Source organism: Paracoccidioides brasiliensis (assembly GCF_000150735.1).
Source record: "Paracoccidioides brasiliensis Pb18 unplaced genomic scaffold supercont2.5, whole genome shotgun sequence".
Lineage (NCBI taxonomy): Eukaryota > Fungi > Ascomycota > Eurotiomycetes > Onygenales > Ajellomycetaceae > Paracoccidioides > Paracoccidioides brasiliensis.
In genome coordinates this window covers 1,823,373-1,840,507 of record NW_011371362.1, presented here as the reverse complement: position 1 = coordinate 1,840,507, position 17,135 = coordinate 1,823,373, and the positions used below count along the sequence as shown (strand labels likewise).

The 17,135-nt window shown below is 46.2% G+C and overlaps 3 protein-coding genes across 3 annotated transcripts in view; 1 reads left to right on the top strand and 2 right to left on the bottom strand.

Moving 5' to 3' along the window:
* Positions 1 to 9,014: 9,014 nt before the first annotated feature.
* PADG_05035 (uncharacterized protein) lies at positions 9,015 to 9,584 on the top strand (the record flags this gene model as incomplete). The annotated part of the gene is made up of 1 exon (XM_010762179.1): positions 9,015 to 9,584. The coding sequence occupies one exon, from the start codon at positions 9,015 to 9,017 to the stop codon at positions 9,582 to 9,584; it is 570 nt and encodes a 189-aa protein (XP_010760481.1).
* Positions 9,585 to 13,319: 3,735 nt separating this feature from the next.
* Positions 13,320 to 15,737, bottom strand: PADG_05034 (uncharacterized protein; the record flags this gene model as incomplete). The annotated part of the gene is made up of 6 exons (XM_010761943.1): positions 13,320 to 13,529; positions 13,619 to 13,853; positions 13,910 to 13,980; positions 14,042 to 14,206; positions 15,378 to 15,407; positions 15,513 to 15,737. The coding sequence occupies 6 exons, from the start codon at positions 15,735 to 15,737 to the stop codon at positions 13,320 to 13,322; spliced, it is 936 nt and encodes a 311-aa protein (XP_010760245.1).
* Positions 15,738 to 16,736: 999 nt separating this feature from the next.
* PADG_11865 (ESCRT-III subunit protein VPS24) overlaps positions 16,737 to 17,135 on the bottom strand; it is a gene marked incomplete at both ends in the record, with an annotated part of 1,066 nt that continues 667 nt past the window's right edge. Inside the window, one exon of the mRNA XM_010762278.1 lies at positions 16,737 to 16,999. Coding sequence (XP_010760580.1) covers positions 16,737 to 16,999 — 263 coding nt within the window. The remainder of the gene's footprint in view (positions 17,000 to 17,135) is intronic.

Sequence of the window (17,135 nt, the reverse complement as noted above, 5' to 3'; positions counted from 1 at the left end):
AATATAAATTTACGAACATGTAGTTAACTAGTTATCTATTTTAGCCCTAAAACATGCTGCTTAATGTAGTTATCATGACCAGATATCCAAGCAAAACCCGTTTTTCCAGCTTCTAATACCATCGTCATCTTATATGAACTAACTAGTTAGTTAACTAGTTAGTTAACTAGATACCTGTTCTTAGGTAAGTCTCCCTTACTGTAAACTTGATCTTCGGAGTGACCCCGTATAGAGTCCTCAACCGAAGACCCGGAAGGTTTTCCGGGTTGCATCTGTAGGATAGGTAGCCATCGAGAGACACCGTGATATGAGAAAACCCCGTTAATTTATTACACAATCACAGGCTGGGTGCGCCTAGGAGAAAGGAAACTCATAGGGTTTTCCAGTTTTATTATACATTATAACTATCCACTGTAAACATAGGTGTTTGCTACGGAGGAACGTCACAGATATCTCCCTTCCCTCCATTTTAATTATTTTAAGAGACCCCGCCGATATCCCACGAAGTGAAAGGCTCCTCAATAAAGAATAGCAATTATAAACTCTCTGCAGCAGAAGTTACGGTCTTCCACAGTTCTGGAATCAATTTTCCCTTTCCAGCATCAAGATCTCAGCCAACCGCAAGTGGCAGATGGTTCTTTACACGCGGACTGCTGACATGAAATATCACCGTAACATGCACTTAGCAAGCGAGAAGAACCATGTCGTATACCAGAAATAGGTTTCAGGGTGGTAACGGCGTCTAGTGGAAGTAGCATGGATGTACACCCTGATAATGAAGATCTTGATGTGAAAAGTGAAAATTGCGTGGTAACTTAATGGTTTCCACTTTGAATTCGAGATGGAATAACTTGACGTGAGAAGAGAAGCAGTGTCCGAGATTAGCAACTCCACCGAGTCCCGTTTCTCGGAAATATTTCAGTGCGCTTATTGAATTGGGGACGAGGCATGAATGGAACAAAGACGATCCCTAGATAGGGCGGGATGCTGGAGATCCGGTAGAGCAGGTTTTATTTTTATTTTTTTTTTTTTAATTTTTATTTTAATTTTGTACTTTCCCCCCCCTCCCTCCCTTCCGATTCAAAAAATTTGTATTCAATGAATACACCCACTTCATGGAAAAGCGGTGACTTCACCGACTGTGAAAAGAAAACACATCCTTGCAGAAAAATCTCTGACATGCAGCTCCAACCCACATGCAAAGCCGCGGAACTAAAAGCGGGGGTATCGGGAATCGGGAAGATCACGGAATATCTCTCTGGCAAGCTGTTGTTTGAGATAACAAGGAGCTAAAACTAGTGACATACAATAATAATAATAATAATTATAATTATAATTATTATTTATTTATTTATTTATTTATTTACTTTATTTTTATTTTTTTTAATATTCTGTGCGAAGAATATCCTCGTCCATGAAGGAAGTGAAAGAGAAAAGAAGAAACATTCAGATGCCCGCCTGATGCGGGATAACTGCGGAGGCGGTCAGCAGCTTACGCTCCCTTTGGCGTTGTTGGTTGACATTGATGAAAATGTGTGTGTGCCCACTGTTTGATCTTCGCCGCGAAGACTGTGATGCTGGAACCAGCCGAGGTTCTGAATGGAGTTCCGTGATATCCGATCCGTCAATCAACCCCTTACTTGCACGGGTAGTGACAGGCGGTTTTTCGGGGCAAACGGGTATGTGGACATAACAATAGATGAGTGCGATGGTCACAGGGCGAGCCTAGACAGTATTGATGGGCGCTTTCACAAGCTGAGGCGCCTGATAGGAGAAAGAATCTCGGCCATTGGCCTGAACGATACTAAAATCCCCTCCTCAGCTTCTCCAAGTAACATAGCATTATTAAACCACAGCAATGGATAACTAATTATGGAAAATTTTTAGAAAACAGAGCCTCTTGAGGATTTCGTTCTCATTTCGCCCGTCTCGGCTTAACGTCGGACCTTGCAGGGAATAACGGGGGCATGGAGGTATGCATTAACTCCCTGAAAGGACCAGATGGAAACGGCTAGGCGCGTAGCGGTTGGCCCGGGTTTAATAAAGACCACTCCCAATTCGCTGTCGTAAGTTACTAGTTGTTTAGAAGGTGTTCCAAAAAAGAGGAGAGATTTATATGACCAATCAAGGACAACTAACTATTTTCATTATTCGTGCTGTTCTGCCTGGAATGAATGTGGGTTGAGGGGAAAGTCCAGTGAGCGAGCAATGCTCAGCGTCGATGTGGAAAGTTGACAGATCAATATAAGGTGGCTTAGGACATAAAGAGAAGCCCGGTGTTACAATCTGTCTCACTGCTGTTGAAGGAGGAGAGATGAGATGCCAATCGATGGCAATTCTCATATTCAACCCCTCACAGAGTCACAGCTAGGGCAGTTTCTTTCTGCAGTTTCAGTTTTTGTCAGGGCGTCCGTATTCCTGCTCTTCACTCGCTGGGAGACATTAAGTCGTAAGCCAGCCCTTGCCACCAACCCTTGGCAAGATATGAAAACTTCCCCCACAATGGACCACTATTGGCGATTGCCCGAATCATGAGAGTCTAAAACATCGCCCGAGTGCCTGAACCCAAAGTGACTACTTCGGCACAGTTGCCGCCGCTCCGTTTCTGCCCCAAAGCCGGACTGACCTCATTATTGGAAAAACACGCGATGGTTTAGAGTATTCGTTCTCGTATATTGTTTTTCTTTTCTTTTTTCTGTTGTTTCGGACAATCACGACTATCATAGAAAATGGGTGTGATATTTGCCAGAAATCCCAGCCGCGAGGATATTCACGGGCTGAAGTGGATCCCCCGAATTCCCATTCTGAGTTCAGGGATAATCCTCTAGAGACTACAGAAACTCCTCCCTCCCATCTTCAAGCATCGCGTGGGGTGGACATCTAGTATAATGGACCATAATGCTGGATACGATTCCCACGAACCTACATTCGGGAGGCGCCCGTGGACACTTCTCGTGCTAGCCTTGTGATGTACCCATGAAAGCGGACCTCTTTAAGATTCAAAACCCTTGCAATCCCATCCCATGATGCAAGATTCCCGAAGATAGAGTCATGTCTTGTTCCCCATCCACAGAAGCTCACCTCGAGCATACCATGAAGTTGCCCGTGGGGGTTGTTCGTCACATACATAGTGGTGGTTGAGATGTACATATCCAATGTCGATTGGTATCTCAAGGGTTAGCGTGGTCATTTTCCTAATTATTGACGGACATGGGAGAACAGACAATGAATAACAGGGGCTTCTGAAGTGTTTTGACCTACACATTTTAGCTAGTCCATGCGGAAGTGCTGCACCCCTGCCTTCCGGCGGGACGGCGCGTTCCAGGTCGGTGGTTAGCGGGTTATCCTTTGTTAGTGTGCTACCGAATATCTGCGGAGTAAGTGGAGTATAGTGAATAATAAGTTGAAATCGAGTTTTGACGGGGATCTGCTGCATATATTCGTGCTTATGCCGAGGAAGTCGTATGCAGCTGGATCTGCGGATTGTTGCGATTGTTGGAATTATTGATAGATTATTGGGGCTTTTTCGATTAGGGGAATTGAAGATAGTGTGATGTTTATTTACGTGGCTGACCATCGGATTGAGGTTCAAGCCTGAAGGCTGGGGTAGGTTGAGAGGTATCTCACATCCTCACATCTCACATCTCACATTTGATATCTGACAGATTCATCCGCAGTTCACGGCTAAGTTATCTTCCCAAGTTCCAACCTAAAAGTTGAGACCGTGTATATCCAGAAACCTGGGAATATTAGATCAGACATGGTCTTGCCGGCGTCAAGCCCCCGTCCTTAGTTCCTTCAACTGTCTTTGGGGACTCAGGAGGACGCACAGTTCAGACACCCTATCCCCGTTGCCCGTTCTCCATTTCCCACACCCAAAGCCCTGGGTTCCTTAGCCTGGTCGGCAGGCTTTAGACTAATCTTTTTTTCGTTATCTCATTCATAAGTGTTTGTGAGACTAAGTTCGTCGTAACTTCATGGTCTCTTCAACAAGCCCAACGGCCTTGTTAACTCCGGAAAACGAAGGGACTCCAGAAAGGGCAGAGCACGGAAGGCAAAAGGGCTAAGCAGAATAGGAATACGAAGCATGTAAACTCTGAGATCAACAGGTTCAGCTAATCAAGATCATAGGTGACGAGGATCCACAGGTCCCAGGTGTTTAAAACGATAGCTCTGTTCCAGCAGTAGTGGGGTCACCCTATGTTTTTGACTTGGGATCTTCGTTCTTCGCTCAATTTAGTAAATGGAGTATTTTCTCTTTTCTTCTTTTTCTGCTTTCTTCGTTAGTTACCCTTGCCGTGCCGTGTGGAGTAACAAGCTGAGGAGTTTTAAGGTTGGGATATTGCAGCTCTCACCCCTGAACCGTATGATAATTTCAAGGCTGTGGGCGCTAGTCGCTGGGATAGGTAGCATAGTGTCATAACCTGATCCCAATCGACCAGGGAATGGCTTCCGGTTGGTTGGGAACGAGGATAGGAGGGAGATAGCTTATTTTCCTATTCAGGCCTAAATCAAGACTTCCGGTAGGCTAAGTTGCAAGGGAGAGATTCTTAGTATGTTATTTACACTGTTAATTAGCAGGCCCGAGAACTTGGGAAACGGGGCGTTTAGGACGCTGCATGTGCATGCAATTGCGTCTTCTAGACTACAGATGGTCTGGGGGGTGGGTCTTGGACTCTTGGGGACAATGGATGATGATAGCGCGGGACAGGACGTCCATGTAGCAGTTTGAGAGTGTGTGAAGGCGTGAGAGCACTCAGAAGTAGTTTGTTTGAGGGAGACTGAGAGGGTCTGAGAGTCCGATCTTCAGATGCTGTGGATTGAGGACTCCCAGACAGAGAGAGGGGAACTCTCCAGTCTAGAGAAAACTTGCACGGGTAACGAGACGATTAGCCGGGGCCAGAAGGATTTTGCAGAGAAGACCGCGGTGAAATGCGGGTGACCTCGATCAACGGGTACACCTCGAGATTCGTCCATCACAGCTGTTCATTTCCTGGGTTCCCTGAATGGGCGGTTGCACTCCAAGAATAATAATAATGTGTGCCTGAGAATGTCGTCCACATTCCTCAGCTTCTTGCTCCGTCCTGTTTTGCAAAAAATCATCGGTGAGCTCAGTATAAAGGTATACAACAGGTAACTACATATCCTTCATCCCTCCCCCTTTTTCCTTGTTTACCCCTGCCCGCAAAAGTCACTGGCAGCAGCCAGCGAATCCGTAGTTAGCCTCGGCTGAGATGCAGAGCGACAAACCTGGGCTTCTGGGCTTCTGGGCCGCCCCCGCAGTAGTCTGTCTACATGCAGCGTTTATCCGCAACACTGAGAGTTTCTCCTCGTTCTGTCTTCTGATTGGGCTTACTCGCCCGCGGTCTCCCTTCCAGAACTCGGCTAGAATAATACGAAAAGATTACGGGATTAATATGTATACGATATACGGACCAAAACAAATTATCGAAGGGACTTGGAAACGGCTATTACACTGCGGTATAACCGAGTAAATCTCGGCTTTTTCAAACAAACATTGATAGTGTACGGTGGCGTAATTGTTTTCAAAGTTATTCATGATCCACGCCCTACCACACTTTGTAGGAGCTCTTTAAGGATATACATAGGCGTCTATATATATACATGGACACAAAAAACTGACAATCTTCTGTGTACGGCAGCTGTACGTGTATTTTACCACTTCAGTTGTTGATCTTGCACGCTCTACTCTAAACCTCAGTCCGGTTTGTCGTTTGTCGGGGAAAAGGAACACGCGCTAAGAACATTTTTAGAGTGAGTTATCCCCACTCTTACTGCCTCCAAGTGGGTAAGATCCGTACACTTGGGCTCAAGTTCCCCCTGAGGAGGCGAAGCCTGAAGGAAAATCGAGGGCTGCATGGGGACCCTTAGCATGCCCCCAGTTCGTCGATACTAACGAAGAGTCGTGGTTCCTTTTGGTGTGTTTTTGGTACGCTTTAGTTCGCTTTGGTGTTTTCTGGTGCAGATGCGCCAGCTTTCCGGCGGAGTTATCTATGTGTCTCGACTCGACACTCGACAGTGTGTGGTGGTGATGGCCCTCTTCAGGAGGCTTTTCAAACCTCTTGCGGCTTCAAACTAGGAGCCGTAAACGATGGGGCCGGACGGGACCTTGAGTTTTACAAGCTCCGTTGGCATGGTATCTACACCCGCTCACTACTGGCTGAGGCATCTTGACTTATGCGGTTCCGAGGCTAAAGGTTCTAAGGGGAGTCTTAACGGAGAGGATGGATCATCAGGATGCGTATCTCGGGACCAGCAACGGAAGGAGTCAGGGTTTCAAAGGTGGGAAACAGATATAAGTGACAGGTGGGCCGCTTGGAGGACAGAACCGTTGGATGGGTTTTTGTTGTCCACTTCTTATATTATTTCTATATATATCATCCGGCAACAATCAACATACCAACATCCCCAAGTTCGAAGTAAATATATGTCACACACTTCAAGGAACGAAGACGGATAGAAACATTTTCAAATGACAACCCGAAACAACCGGTCCGAGTCCGTTCCCTAACGAGTCTTCGAAATAATCCTCTCGTTCTTCCCCACGTTCCGGTTGGTGATTTATTATCTTCCTATCCTAGTCGCTGACACGAAGCGTGGGGGTGGTCGAATACGGACTCTACGAAGGGGAAACAAAACGCGGGAAAAATCAAAGACCTGAAAAGGTCCCCTGCCTGCAAAAGCGAAACAGAAGACTCACGGCCTCATCAAACCTGAATTGTCCACAGTCTGGCTTTTTGTCTTGATATTTAATTCCAACTTGATACAGCACATGAACGACGTAAATCTGCAACCGAAAGACCAACCCAACCCGCTGGCTGCAGATATAATACCCCGTTTTCAATTATTTGCGAGATCGACTATTTTTGCGGCTTGTGATTTCTCGGCTTTGAGAATATTTTGACTTTTTTTTTTTTTTTTTTTTTTTTAATTTACCCTAGACGCGCCACATTTACGGTTACAGAGAGGTAATCCTATCCTGTACGGAGACCACGCCCAATAGTACCTACCGTCCCCATCTCCGCGAAGGAATATACTGTACAGCTCCCACAAAAGGGCAACAAACACAATTATATATTAACCAAACTCACGCTCGACTCTGGATCCTCGTGTCGACTTCCTCTGCTATTGTGGTTGATTGTTTATCGCCCGCAGAGAAAGAAGAACCGAGGTACAGAACATCCATCTCAAATTTTATCCCGGACTGCATATCAACAAACACATCCATAAAATAAGATCTCCGATCCAAGACCCCGACGGCAACAGCAAGAAAGAACAAGAAGAAAAAGAAAAGAAAGAAAAGAAAGAAAAGAAAGAAAAGAAGAAAAGGAAAAGAAAAAGAAACCTGTCACAAACACATCTTCGACAACAAACACGCGTCTGTCCAGAACAGTTTTATTTCTTTTATCTTCTTTTTGATTTTTGATTTTTGATTTTTGATTTTTATTTTTATTTTTCCAGCTTCGAGACTTGTCGATCTGTCTGATTATTTATCCATATTTTTCACATCCTTCCCGGAACTAAAATCTCTCGAATCGCAGCAGCTCTTGTCCACCAACCCAACCCCAAAACCCGCCTTGCCAATAAAATAATATTCGCCCAACGCCCGATCCCCAAGCTTTAGCTGAACTGCGCCAACTTATCCCCCACAGCCAAGTTGCAAATCTCCAGTCGCAGCTCTCCCGCTGCTACCCACTTAAAAATTCGCACCGTAATCTGGCCATAGTTGGCAGTCCTGCCAGATGAGGTGTCTTGTCTAGAGGGGCACCACTACAGATTACAGGTTCATGTGCAGGACATCCATCTTGTTATTGCTAAGAGTGTGTATCTACGGCAAAGCATCGAGTCGCCGCTCTGCCTTTTTGTCGCCTCAAAATCACTAGCACTCACATCAAACGTAGCCCACGTTGTGATTTCTTCCAGTGTAACTTGGAAGGGTCTGAGTCATTGGCGACAAGACAGCTGAGGCTTATACCCTATATGAGTAATAATTCGCAGCGAATTATTACATTTATCCCAACCCTGTGGCATCTGATAGCAGCCATCCACGGAAGAGATATCAGATATCTCGCGATCCTGCATTTCGATTTGTGTGTTGCCCGTGACGCTCTCCAGCTAATCAGACGAACAAGACACGAGAACTTCGAGTCTTCCTATTTTCTGCTTCACCGTCCGTCCTTCTAGAGACCAGGGACTGCAAACCTTGTTTGTGAGCGAATAGGAACAGCCACATCCTGGTTGTCCAGTGAAGCTAGCAAAGCCCTGTGCCTCCTGATTTCGGTTTTGCAACGCCAGCCAGCGCCAGCCACTAGCCGTGGGACCCCCGGCTCCCCGCCAGAGCCCACCGTCCAACCGCTAATCACTGCCTGAATCAGGTTGTAACTTGCCTGACCGTCAGCGGACCGTTCCATGGAAGCGTGCTGGGGTACCTCACTGCAATCGACGCCCTCCAGATCTTATCCGCGAAATTAACAACACTCACTCACCCTGGTCGTCCCCCTAGACTCTTCACTTAAGGTTTCGACCAAGGAAAAAGCAAAAACAAACCAAAAAGAGCAAAGGAAGAGAGAAAGAAAAAGCAAAATCAGCCAACCGGACAAAAGAGCTGTCATATTTTTAAACTCTTGTCTCTTATTTATCCCGCTGCAACGGTTTTTTTGTTTGTTATTTGCCTGTTGCTGTCCGAATAAGGTTTATATATCAATACAGCATTCCCGCCCGTTTGGGTTGATTGTCTCGATCGCCTCATATGCACCCTGAATATACTGAATAGCCCCCTTTTTGCACAGACTCCCCAGGTTTTATATAAACCTTCCCCCGGACTGTTCATTCATCCACATCTTCATAACCTCTCCTTTCTGTATACCGCCAACATCCACACAGGCAAGCAAAACCTTCTTATAACAGAAGTCATCTCATCTTCTCCTCACTACTACAGCAATAATCTTTTCTATGAACATCGATACAAGCCACAAACTTCCCCTATCAGCAAAATGCGATACGGATTCGGCTTCAACAAGAGCACACTCTCCTCGCCATCTACCTCACCATCCTCTCTTCCTCCACCACCCCCTCCACCTTCTCCCAACGACTCTCTCCTCGACATTGCTCCCCGCAAAACCTCCTTCTCCATGACGTCGGGTGGAAACACTTCATGTGCTTTTCCCTCTTGGCCCAACCGGTCCTCGCTCTTCTCTGATTCTGACTCCTGCGCCAGTGCATACCTGTCAGACGAGGATCTCTTTCTACCGCCATCTTCGTCATCTGGATCCGAGTCAGCCCTGGAGGATGAATCTGTTTCGTACCAACCAGTGTTTGCAGCAGAGTTGACGACGGAGGAGCAAATCAGCATGATCAATGGGGCAGCAGAAGTAGAGGAGCGACGACGACAGTATTTAGCCAACGCTCATGCACAACTTCGCGCACAACAAGCACAACGAGCCGCCCGAATACTTGCTGCTGAGCAATCGGGCGGAAAGCGAAGAAAGCGACGCGAGGTTACTGAGAAGAAGGGGAGGACAGCATCCTCGTCGTCGCCATCTCCAAAGTCATCCTCTAGTTAAGTGTGTGGGATGTGCACTATTTTCTTTCACATGCATCTCCTTTTTACATCTTTTACGCCACCAACAAAATACACCAGACCCACACAAACCCACAAACCCACACACACACACACACACACACACACACACACATTGAACTCAAAGCAGTGCTTGGGGTTTCTCTCCAACTCCTTTTCGCCAGGCCTACATGTGATAAAAGATAAAGAAGATTACCGCACAACCCAGCATGAGAATTTCTCGGGCTGAGTCGCGAGCGATGGGCTTTGACGCATTAATCTGAGCACTCAAGCCCAAGACAAGCCCGACCCGACCCCGATTACCTTGGAATGACGAAATCATTCTGCTCTTACATGCTGTCTACCGCCTCTTTGGATGTTATTCATATACTATGCCAACAACTTCATGGACAGCAGCACCAGTTTGAAACAATTAATTGATGATATTTCTTCTTTTTTAAAAAACCAAAAACCCCCCCGGTCCTTGTCATATAGGCAAATGTGACTTGCATGTGGCCTGGATGTGACGTGACGTGACAACACTAAAGAGAGAACCGTTTTTTTTTAATGCTTTTTGGTTGTCAGGCAGTCGTTGCATTTCTGTTGCAGCTAGGGGTCAGCGGTTGGTTGAACGTCCGCAATACGGGGCGCCGGATACGACATTCCGGTTAAACGCTTTTACACCGCTTCACAAAGCCGACAAGGACAGATCAGCATGCAGTATGAAGAGCTTCATAACTAAATTTCATGTTTTGCGGCGTGGTGACTCATTTTGGGATTTGTCATCTGAACACGTTTCTTCGGATTAGAGAAGCAGACAGCAGGACGCAGAGTGGTTGGCTGGTTGGTTGAGCGGTCGGTGATGGGGTGCGCTTCTCCCTTTGGTGCCCGACCGATGGTTGTGGGTGTTGGATGGTTTTCTGCCTGTCGGAACCCCACGCCTGCCCTGCTTATTCAGCCTATGGCAGCCCACGCCCTGTTCTTTCCTCACCGCCTCTTGACGCTGACTTGTTGTCGTCTTCCTGTGTCCTGCTTGCTTGCTTGCTTGCTCTATGGATTAAGGTACTCTATACATGTACAGCATAGTGACCTCACCAGGCTGCTATTGATTCATCTCTCACCCTATCCCCCCTCCTTTTCCCTGTGTGGGTTTTGGAGTGTTTTGTTGTTTCTTCATCTCTTCTGGTCTCTTTGCACGATGTTACCCATTAGCATTTGGGTTTTCATGTTGGTTTTTTTTTTTCTTTCTTTATAATCCAGCACACAGCAAAGCATAACATCACAGCGTTCGGGAAAGCATCCATCTTGTTTCTTGTCCTTATTTCATCAGCGCCTCATTTTCTATTACCGGTTTTCTTGCATTATACCCTCACCAATTTTGACAGCGTTTTCTGTTTTCTGTTTCTTGGTTTTTTTACATTTCCCCCCTTTGCTAATCATTCTTACTATTGCTTAATTCTTGCTTAGGTTCTCTGATACCGCAGCTGCGCTGGCGAAATCAATTAATAATGGCCTGTTTATGTAATTTATTTAATTTTTCTTTAGTTTTTTTTTTTTTTCTTTTCTTTTCTTTCTTTTCTTTTCAAAATTTTTTTCCCTCTTATGTATGCCTGCCTCTCTTGGATCTGTTAGATCATCTCTCGTTTGAGGCTCTGCAAAGGGTTGAGGGAGATCATCTGGAGTCATCTTTTGTCTTTTTCCTTATCCTTGCTTGGGATTACATTTTGGGATTGCAAGGTTGCATTACTGCATCGCATTTTGCAGTGGTCATATATTATTTGCAATAGTTATACGTTCATAACTCCGTACGTACGGGTTAATTTAGCTAGAACCTAGTTAGTAATTTAGTTTAGTAGGGTCGTTAGGTAGCCTATCTATCTATATCTGTCATCAGAATACAATTCAAATCATCCACATACTACAAATGCAAAAGTCTTCTCTATTGTCTTCTTGGTTTGGGTTCTGGTTTTCCTTTCCGCGTCAGCAGTAGTTCTAATGGTAAGTGGTTTGTTTCTTGCATTCCTCGTTCGGGTGAAATGGGGTCTGGATTTGGAATCAACGGGTTTGCCCGGGGAAAGGGGTGGTGGGGAGGAGGGGCGCGTTTAGGGGTTTTGGGCAATTGTTCCTTGGGGTTTAAGACCTGAGCCACGGAATGTGAGATTGTAGGATTCTGGGACTTGGGATTTGGAAAAATATTATGGCCGGGGGGAATACGGATACACCCTGTGTGGAATCTGGTCGTTAATGGATATTTCCAGACGGGAAGAACTGCGCCAGCAGAGGAATATGGCAACGACGTCATTCTTCGTGATTTATCTTTTTCCTACCCGTTCCTAGATACCTAGGTAGGTAGTTATCCCGGGGATTCCCGACTTAATTTTTGCAAGCTTGTGGTTGGGTAATATGGGGGATGCCCGTGAACACTAGGATGGGGTATGTCATGCGGTTGTGTGTTTTGAAGGGTTACGTCGGTATAGGCGGAGAGGCTGAGGGGGGGGATGGATGGAGCCTGTCAGAGCAGGAGCTGCGAACAGTGGATGAAATGTGTGAATCGGGGCTGATGGATATAGGGCTGATGCCTCTGGTTGCTCAGCCATGCCATGCGGATGCTGTATCAGGTTACAAAAATGGGGGGGGATAATAGTAGTAGGGAATGTCTTTGGGGGAAGGGCTGTGTCAGGATGCAGTCATTTCTCTCAACAGCTGCCCAAGGTGATGCGTGTTTTATAACGCATATATATCTCGATTTGTTGTTTGATTTTTGTATCTGGAATTTTCTTTGATGTAGTTATGTATTGTACGTAGTTAAAAGGAAGGAGGGCTTCTGGTGTGGACTTGGGTGCATTTACACCTGCATGCGTTTAATTCGGTGGCAGGTGAGGATGGGATAAGGAGTTGGAGGCGGGAATGTAGATAGAGGTGTATAGGCAGCACCATACCACTGACATGTATATTATTGATCAATTATTTCACATGTGGGTGGCCATCATAACGAGGATACTATCCCACCCCACACTCCAACGCCGCCGTCGCTTCCCGAGGCTGACAGTTCATTATACGTCCAGTATCTGCCTCAAGTGAGATTATTTATTTTCGGTCGGTATGGGCGTGTTATGAGCAATTTGAAAATGACAGTGAGGTGCACTGGCACTCCTGCCTATCTGTGCCTGGGTGGGGTGGTAAGTGATGTTCATTAATTGATGAAGCCTAGCAAGCATGATAAGTTCACTCTCTAGGAAGAGCTATTGAATATCTTCGTCCTGCTAGGAAGCGTGGGCTGAAGCCATCTTTCCGGTCGTGATATTATTTCCTGTTTTTACGCTACGTTGCGCAGAAAGGAATCGAAAGGACGAAAAGAGAGGATGAAGTATGGAGAACGCTAAAGGAGTCCTGCAAGTAAATATGTGATAATTCAATTCGCAACTTTAGGTTTAAATCACAGTTCAGTCATAGAAAATCAAGAAGCTAAGGGTGGAAAAAACATCACAGGAAAATAAGATATGAAACAACATGGTAATCAGCACCCAACAAACCCCAGCCCAACCCTTCCTCAGAATTCATCCCGAAACTCCCATATGAAGAAAATGACACCCATATTGAGTTGGTTTAGAAAGAACTGCCACTCGCTGCCGCGAAACACGCTGCCTTTGGTGTTCCACAAATTTGAGTTAAAAAAAAGGAGAAAAGATTTTTGCGGAGACAATCCGATATCCAGCAGAAAGGCAATAATAACGCAATTTCAAAGGAGCGAAAAGAGATCGATATTTGGTATCTGGCTACTTATGATGACTGGCGTGCTTGAGCCCGTATGAACCGTAATCTCAAATATTTCCGATATGTGGAACGCACCACCAAGACGGAAGGATGGCAATAAAGAATAAATGGAGACGCGGTTAAAATTACAAACAAATGGCGACTCAAGGAATTTTGCACATTTCCCTTCGAAGCCCTATCCGGCGAGAACGTTTCGGGACGACCAGTTTACTGCGATAATTTATTAGCTGAATGTGTATGAAAGAAGCCATTTTATCAACATACAGAAATCTCATCCATTCCCAAATCTTCGCCACCGGCCGCGGCTGGTTGCGCGGTTCCATTAATTGCAGCGGGGGCTGCATTGTTGGCAGGGAAATAATCTTCCATCTCAGCATCGAGTTCTGCAACAGTCTTGGGCTTTGGGCGTCCAGCGTTCCGTCCACGACGAGGACGTCCACGCTTCGAAGCCGCGCTGCCCTTCGTGGCTGAGACAGGTTTGGGCTGAGGTTTTGGTTGACTATTACTTTTGTTAGTTGGCAGATGGAAACAATGGGTTTATAATTAACAACTTACGCGACACGCTCTGTAAGCAGCTTCACAGCAGGGACAGTGGGAGCACGAGAAGCATCAAGAACGACCTCAATCTATCCAAGTAATGTTAGCATGCGCGTATATTAGATCTCATTGAGTTCGTTTATTCAGTACCTTGATTGGTCGTTTGTCGATAAGAAGTCCATTCAGCTCCTTTGCTGCTTTTGCTGCGGTGTCGGGGCGAACGAAGGTAATGGCGGCAATGCCACGACTAGTGCCGTTCTGGTTGTAGGTGAGCATGACCTTCTTCACAGGTCCAGCAGATTTGTGGAAATATTCCTAATATGACGTTAAAAACCCATTAGTATTTAAATTTGCGGCATTAGACGATGAGTTGAATGCATGACCGAAATTTGAACAACGGAAAATTGAAGCCGCCCCATAAAACCCGCCATTAACCATGTCAAGGTGAAGCAGATCAGCGAGCACAGAGAGTGACAACACAGGGTTAGTAGTCAGTATCGAGTCCCAATTAGACAGTAGTGGCTCGCACACGGGTGGTGTATTAGATTACCGCTGTAATCCCCCTGTCACCACCAAACTTCACACCGCAATCCGGCCAGAGCACGTTCCACGCGGTACCAAAGAAAACCGAACCAAAACGAAAGCACTGATTCCCCAATCAAACATATCAAGTCCCCCTTTATTCAGCAACACTGTCTAAACAGGGTTCCGTAAGACAAGATATGGGGGCCACCGCTGCCCGTCATGCAACAAATCTAATGGACAGAAGCAAGCAAGACAACAGTGAATCGCGTGCGTGATAAGAATAGGCTCCTTTAAATGCCTTTTCCATGGTTGTGCACAGGTTGCAGTTTGTCAACAGGATCAACAGGACAAGCCATGTAGGGTATGGCAGGCAATACGTGATGATATGCCAGAACCATAAGCGAGGAGCAAGGCATGGATATTCTGGGCGCCCTCAATCGACGCATGTTTTTTCAAGAGAACTGTGTCTATGGTTGCAGGCGGAATAAACCGAGATGAGCGGTAGCTAGACTGTTTATGCTGTGTTGCTCAATCACTTCTGCGCTCGCTGATTACCATCCCCTCCAAGAAGAAATATATCAACGCGTTCCACAGTTGCGTGTATACAATTGGATCTCTCCCAAGCCAACCTTCTTAACACAGTCTGCGTCCTGTTGTCTACGTGTAGCTCCCAGAGATGGCAGACAGACACGCTAGACACAGGAGAAGCGCGACGATGACGATGATGACAGGGCTTAGCTTGCTACGCTTTGCATCAGGCCAATGAGGGGGCGAGCAAAAGCTGCGAGAGTGCCATCTGTCGTGTATGTTGCAAAATAACAACAGGAGGTATGCATGCCACGAAACAGGCAGAATGTGATATGGGAAAGAAAAGGTATGACGAGTTCGTTTGTGCATCGAAGCATGTATCTCAAACGGAGACGGCGATGGAAACCCAGAAAGATGCCCTCTATCAACATACCTTGATATTCGCTTCATTGACATCGGAGGGCTGGCACAAGTTAGTATATGGTTGTTTTTGCTTCTAAGTTTATTCATGCTAATGATGATAATGATTGTGATTTTGTTATTATATAAAAGAAAAATAGAAACCTACCAAGCCGCTCACGATAATCTTGCTTTCACCCAGACCTAGAGCTGGCCCGGTGGGGATAGACTTGGAGGATGATTTTGCATGCCTTGTGAATTTTCTGACCCCACCTACGGGGGCAGCGTGCGCAGGCCTCGAGGACCTGGAGTCGCGACGACGCTGGGAGCCACGACGGCCAGCACGCCTGGAGCTGAGGATGTCGTCAAGAGACTTGTCAAGCTTGTCGGCCATGACGGTTAACTTTGGGAGGAAACACTGAAGAGATAGAGACTACGAGCAGAGAATCGTGCTTGCGTGTTTGTCTCTGATCACAGCAGCGGCAAGGTTTCTCGGTGATTAGATGGATGATGGGAGAGTTGCTATGGCGGTCGTTGGCGGTTAAAGAGGAGAAGAAGATGGGATGGAGCCTGATGGCGAGTTGAAGAGACAGAAGTGACGCGAAGAGGCAGAAACAGCAGAGGGGTGGCAGTGACACAGCGACTGAGTGAAGGTAACAAGAAGATAAGGAATCCAAGTCACTGATTGTGAAGATGCGCCTTGGCTACGGGTGGGAGTTAGAGCGGGAGGAGCAGATGGACGAGGATGAGGTTCGTGGATGAGATTTTGTGTGATGTTGGAATGAACAAGTCTGCGCTATCCCGAAAAGGGGAAAGCCCCTAAAAACAAAAACGCGGATGACTAAGTGTAATGGACGCTAGGCTAGCTACTATAGAACTAGTGTGTTCCCTATTCAGTATTAGTGCTGTTATCGGGATTTTCCTAGTTAGTTAACTAACTATTATCAAGTTATTCCTAATTAATCAAGGGATCAGCCAGATCTACCAATTAGCTTGTAACTAAGTAATGGGACAGTACGGAATAGATTCATTCACAAACGAACGTCCTGGGATGTGTAATTACCCCACACGTGCATCATGCTATTCAAAGTAGATTTGCGTAAATTACGGAGTTGCAGTATCATATATTCATTTCCTCAGCAATGAAAAGGAAAAACGGTCTTATACCAGAATAACAAAATCCCAAATTTCCTCCTCTCCCTAAAACGCCGTTTTGACACATGGGAAGCGCAAAGTAAAATCAAAAAGGACAACCACGAAATTCCACGACTTTCTACGGAAAGTGCTAAAGCTGAATACGATGAAAGGCATCTGGGGGGCCAGATCGAAATATAGAGTCTATGGAGACATAGAGCGGGAAGGAATAGCAGGGAAACCCGAGGTTTATCTCTAATCAGCTCTTCAACGCCTCGAGCCGCCCTCGCATCTGTGCAAGGGTTTCTTCCTGGTCCTCGAATTCTTCTTCCGCCGGCTCCTCCTCCACCTTGCCCTCTGGCTTAAGCCCTTCCACCTTGGACAGCTTGCCCTGGAGGATCTCCTGCAGAACCTTGTCGACTTCGGACTCGGCCTCTTCCTCTTCTCCCTCTAGCAGCTGGTCTTGGGGAATCATATCGTCGACCAGTTCTTCGATTATCCCCGCCTTGACCAGTTCCATACCTAGATAATTGAAGGTTAGCATAGCATACGTAGGAACATGTACAAATGGTTTTTTTTTTTTTTTTGGGGGGGGGGGGGGTGGGGGGAGGGAATTTGTTTGTTTGTTTGTTTGTTTTTGGGGGGGCAGTAAAATATA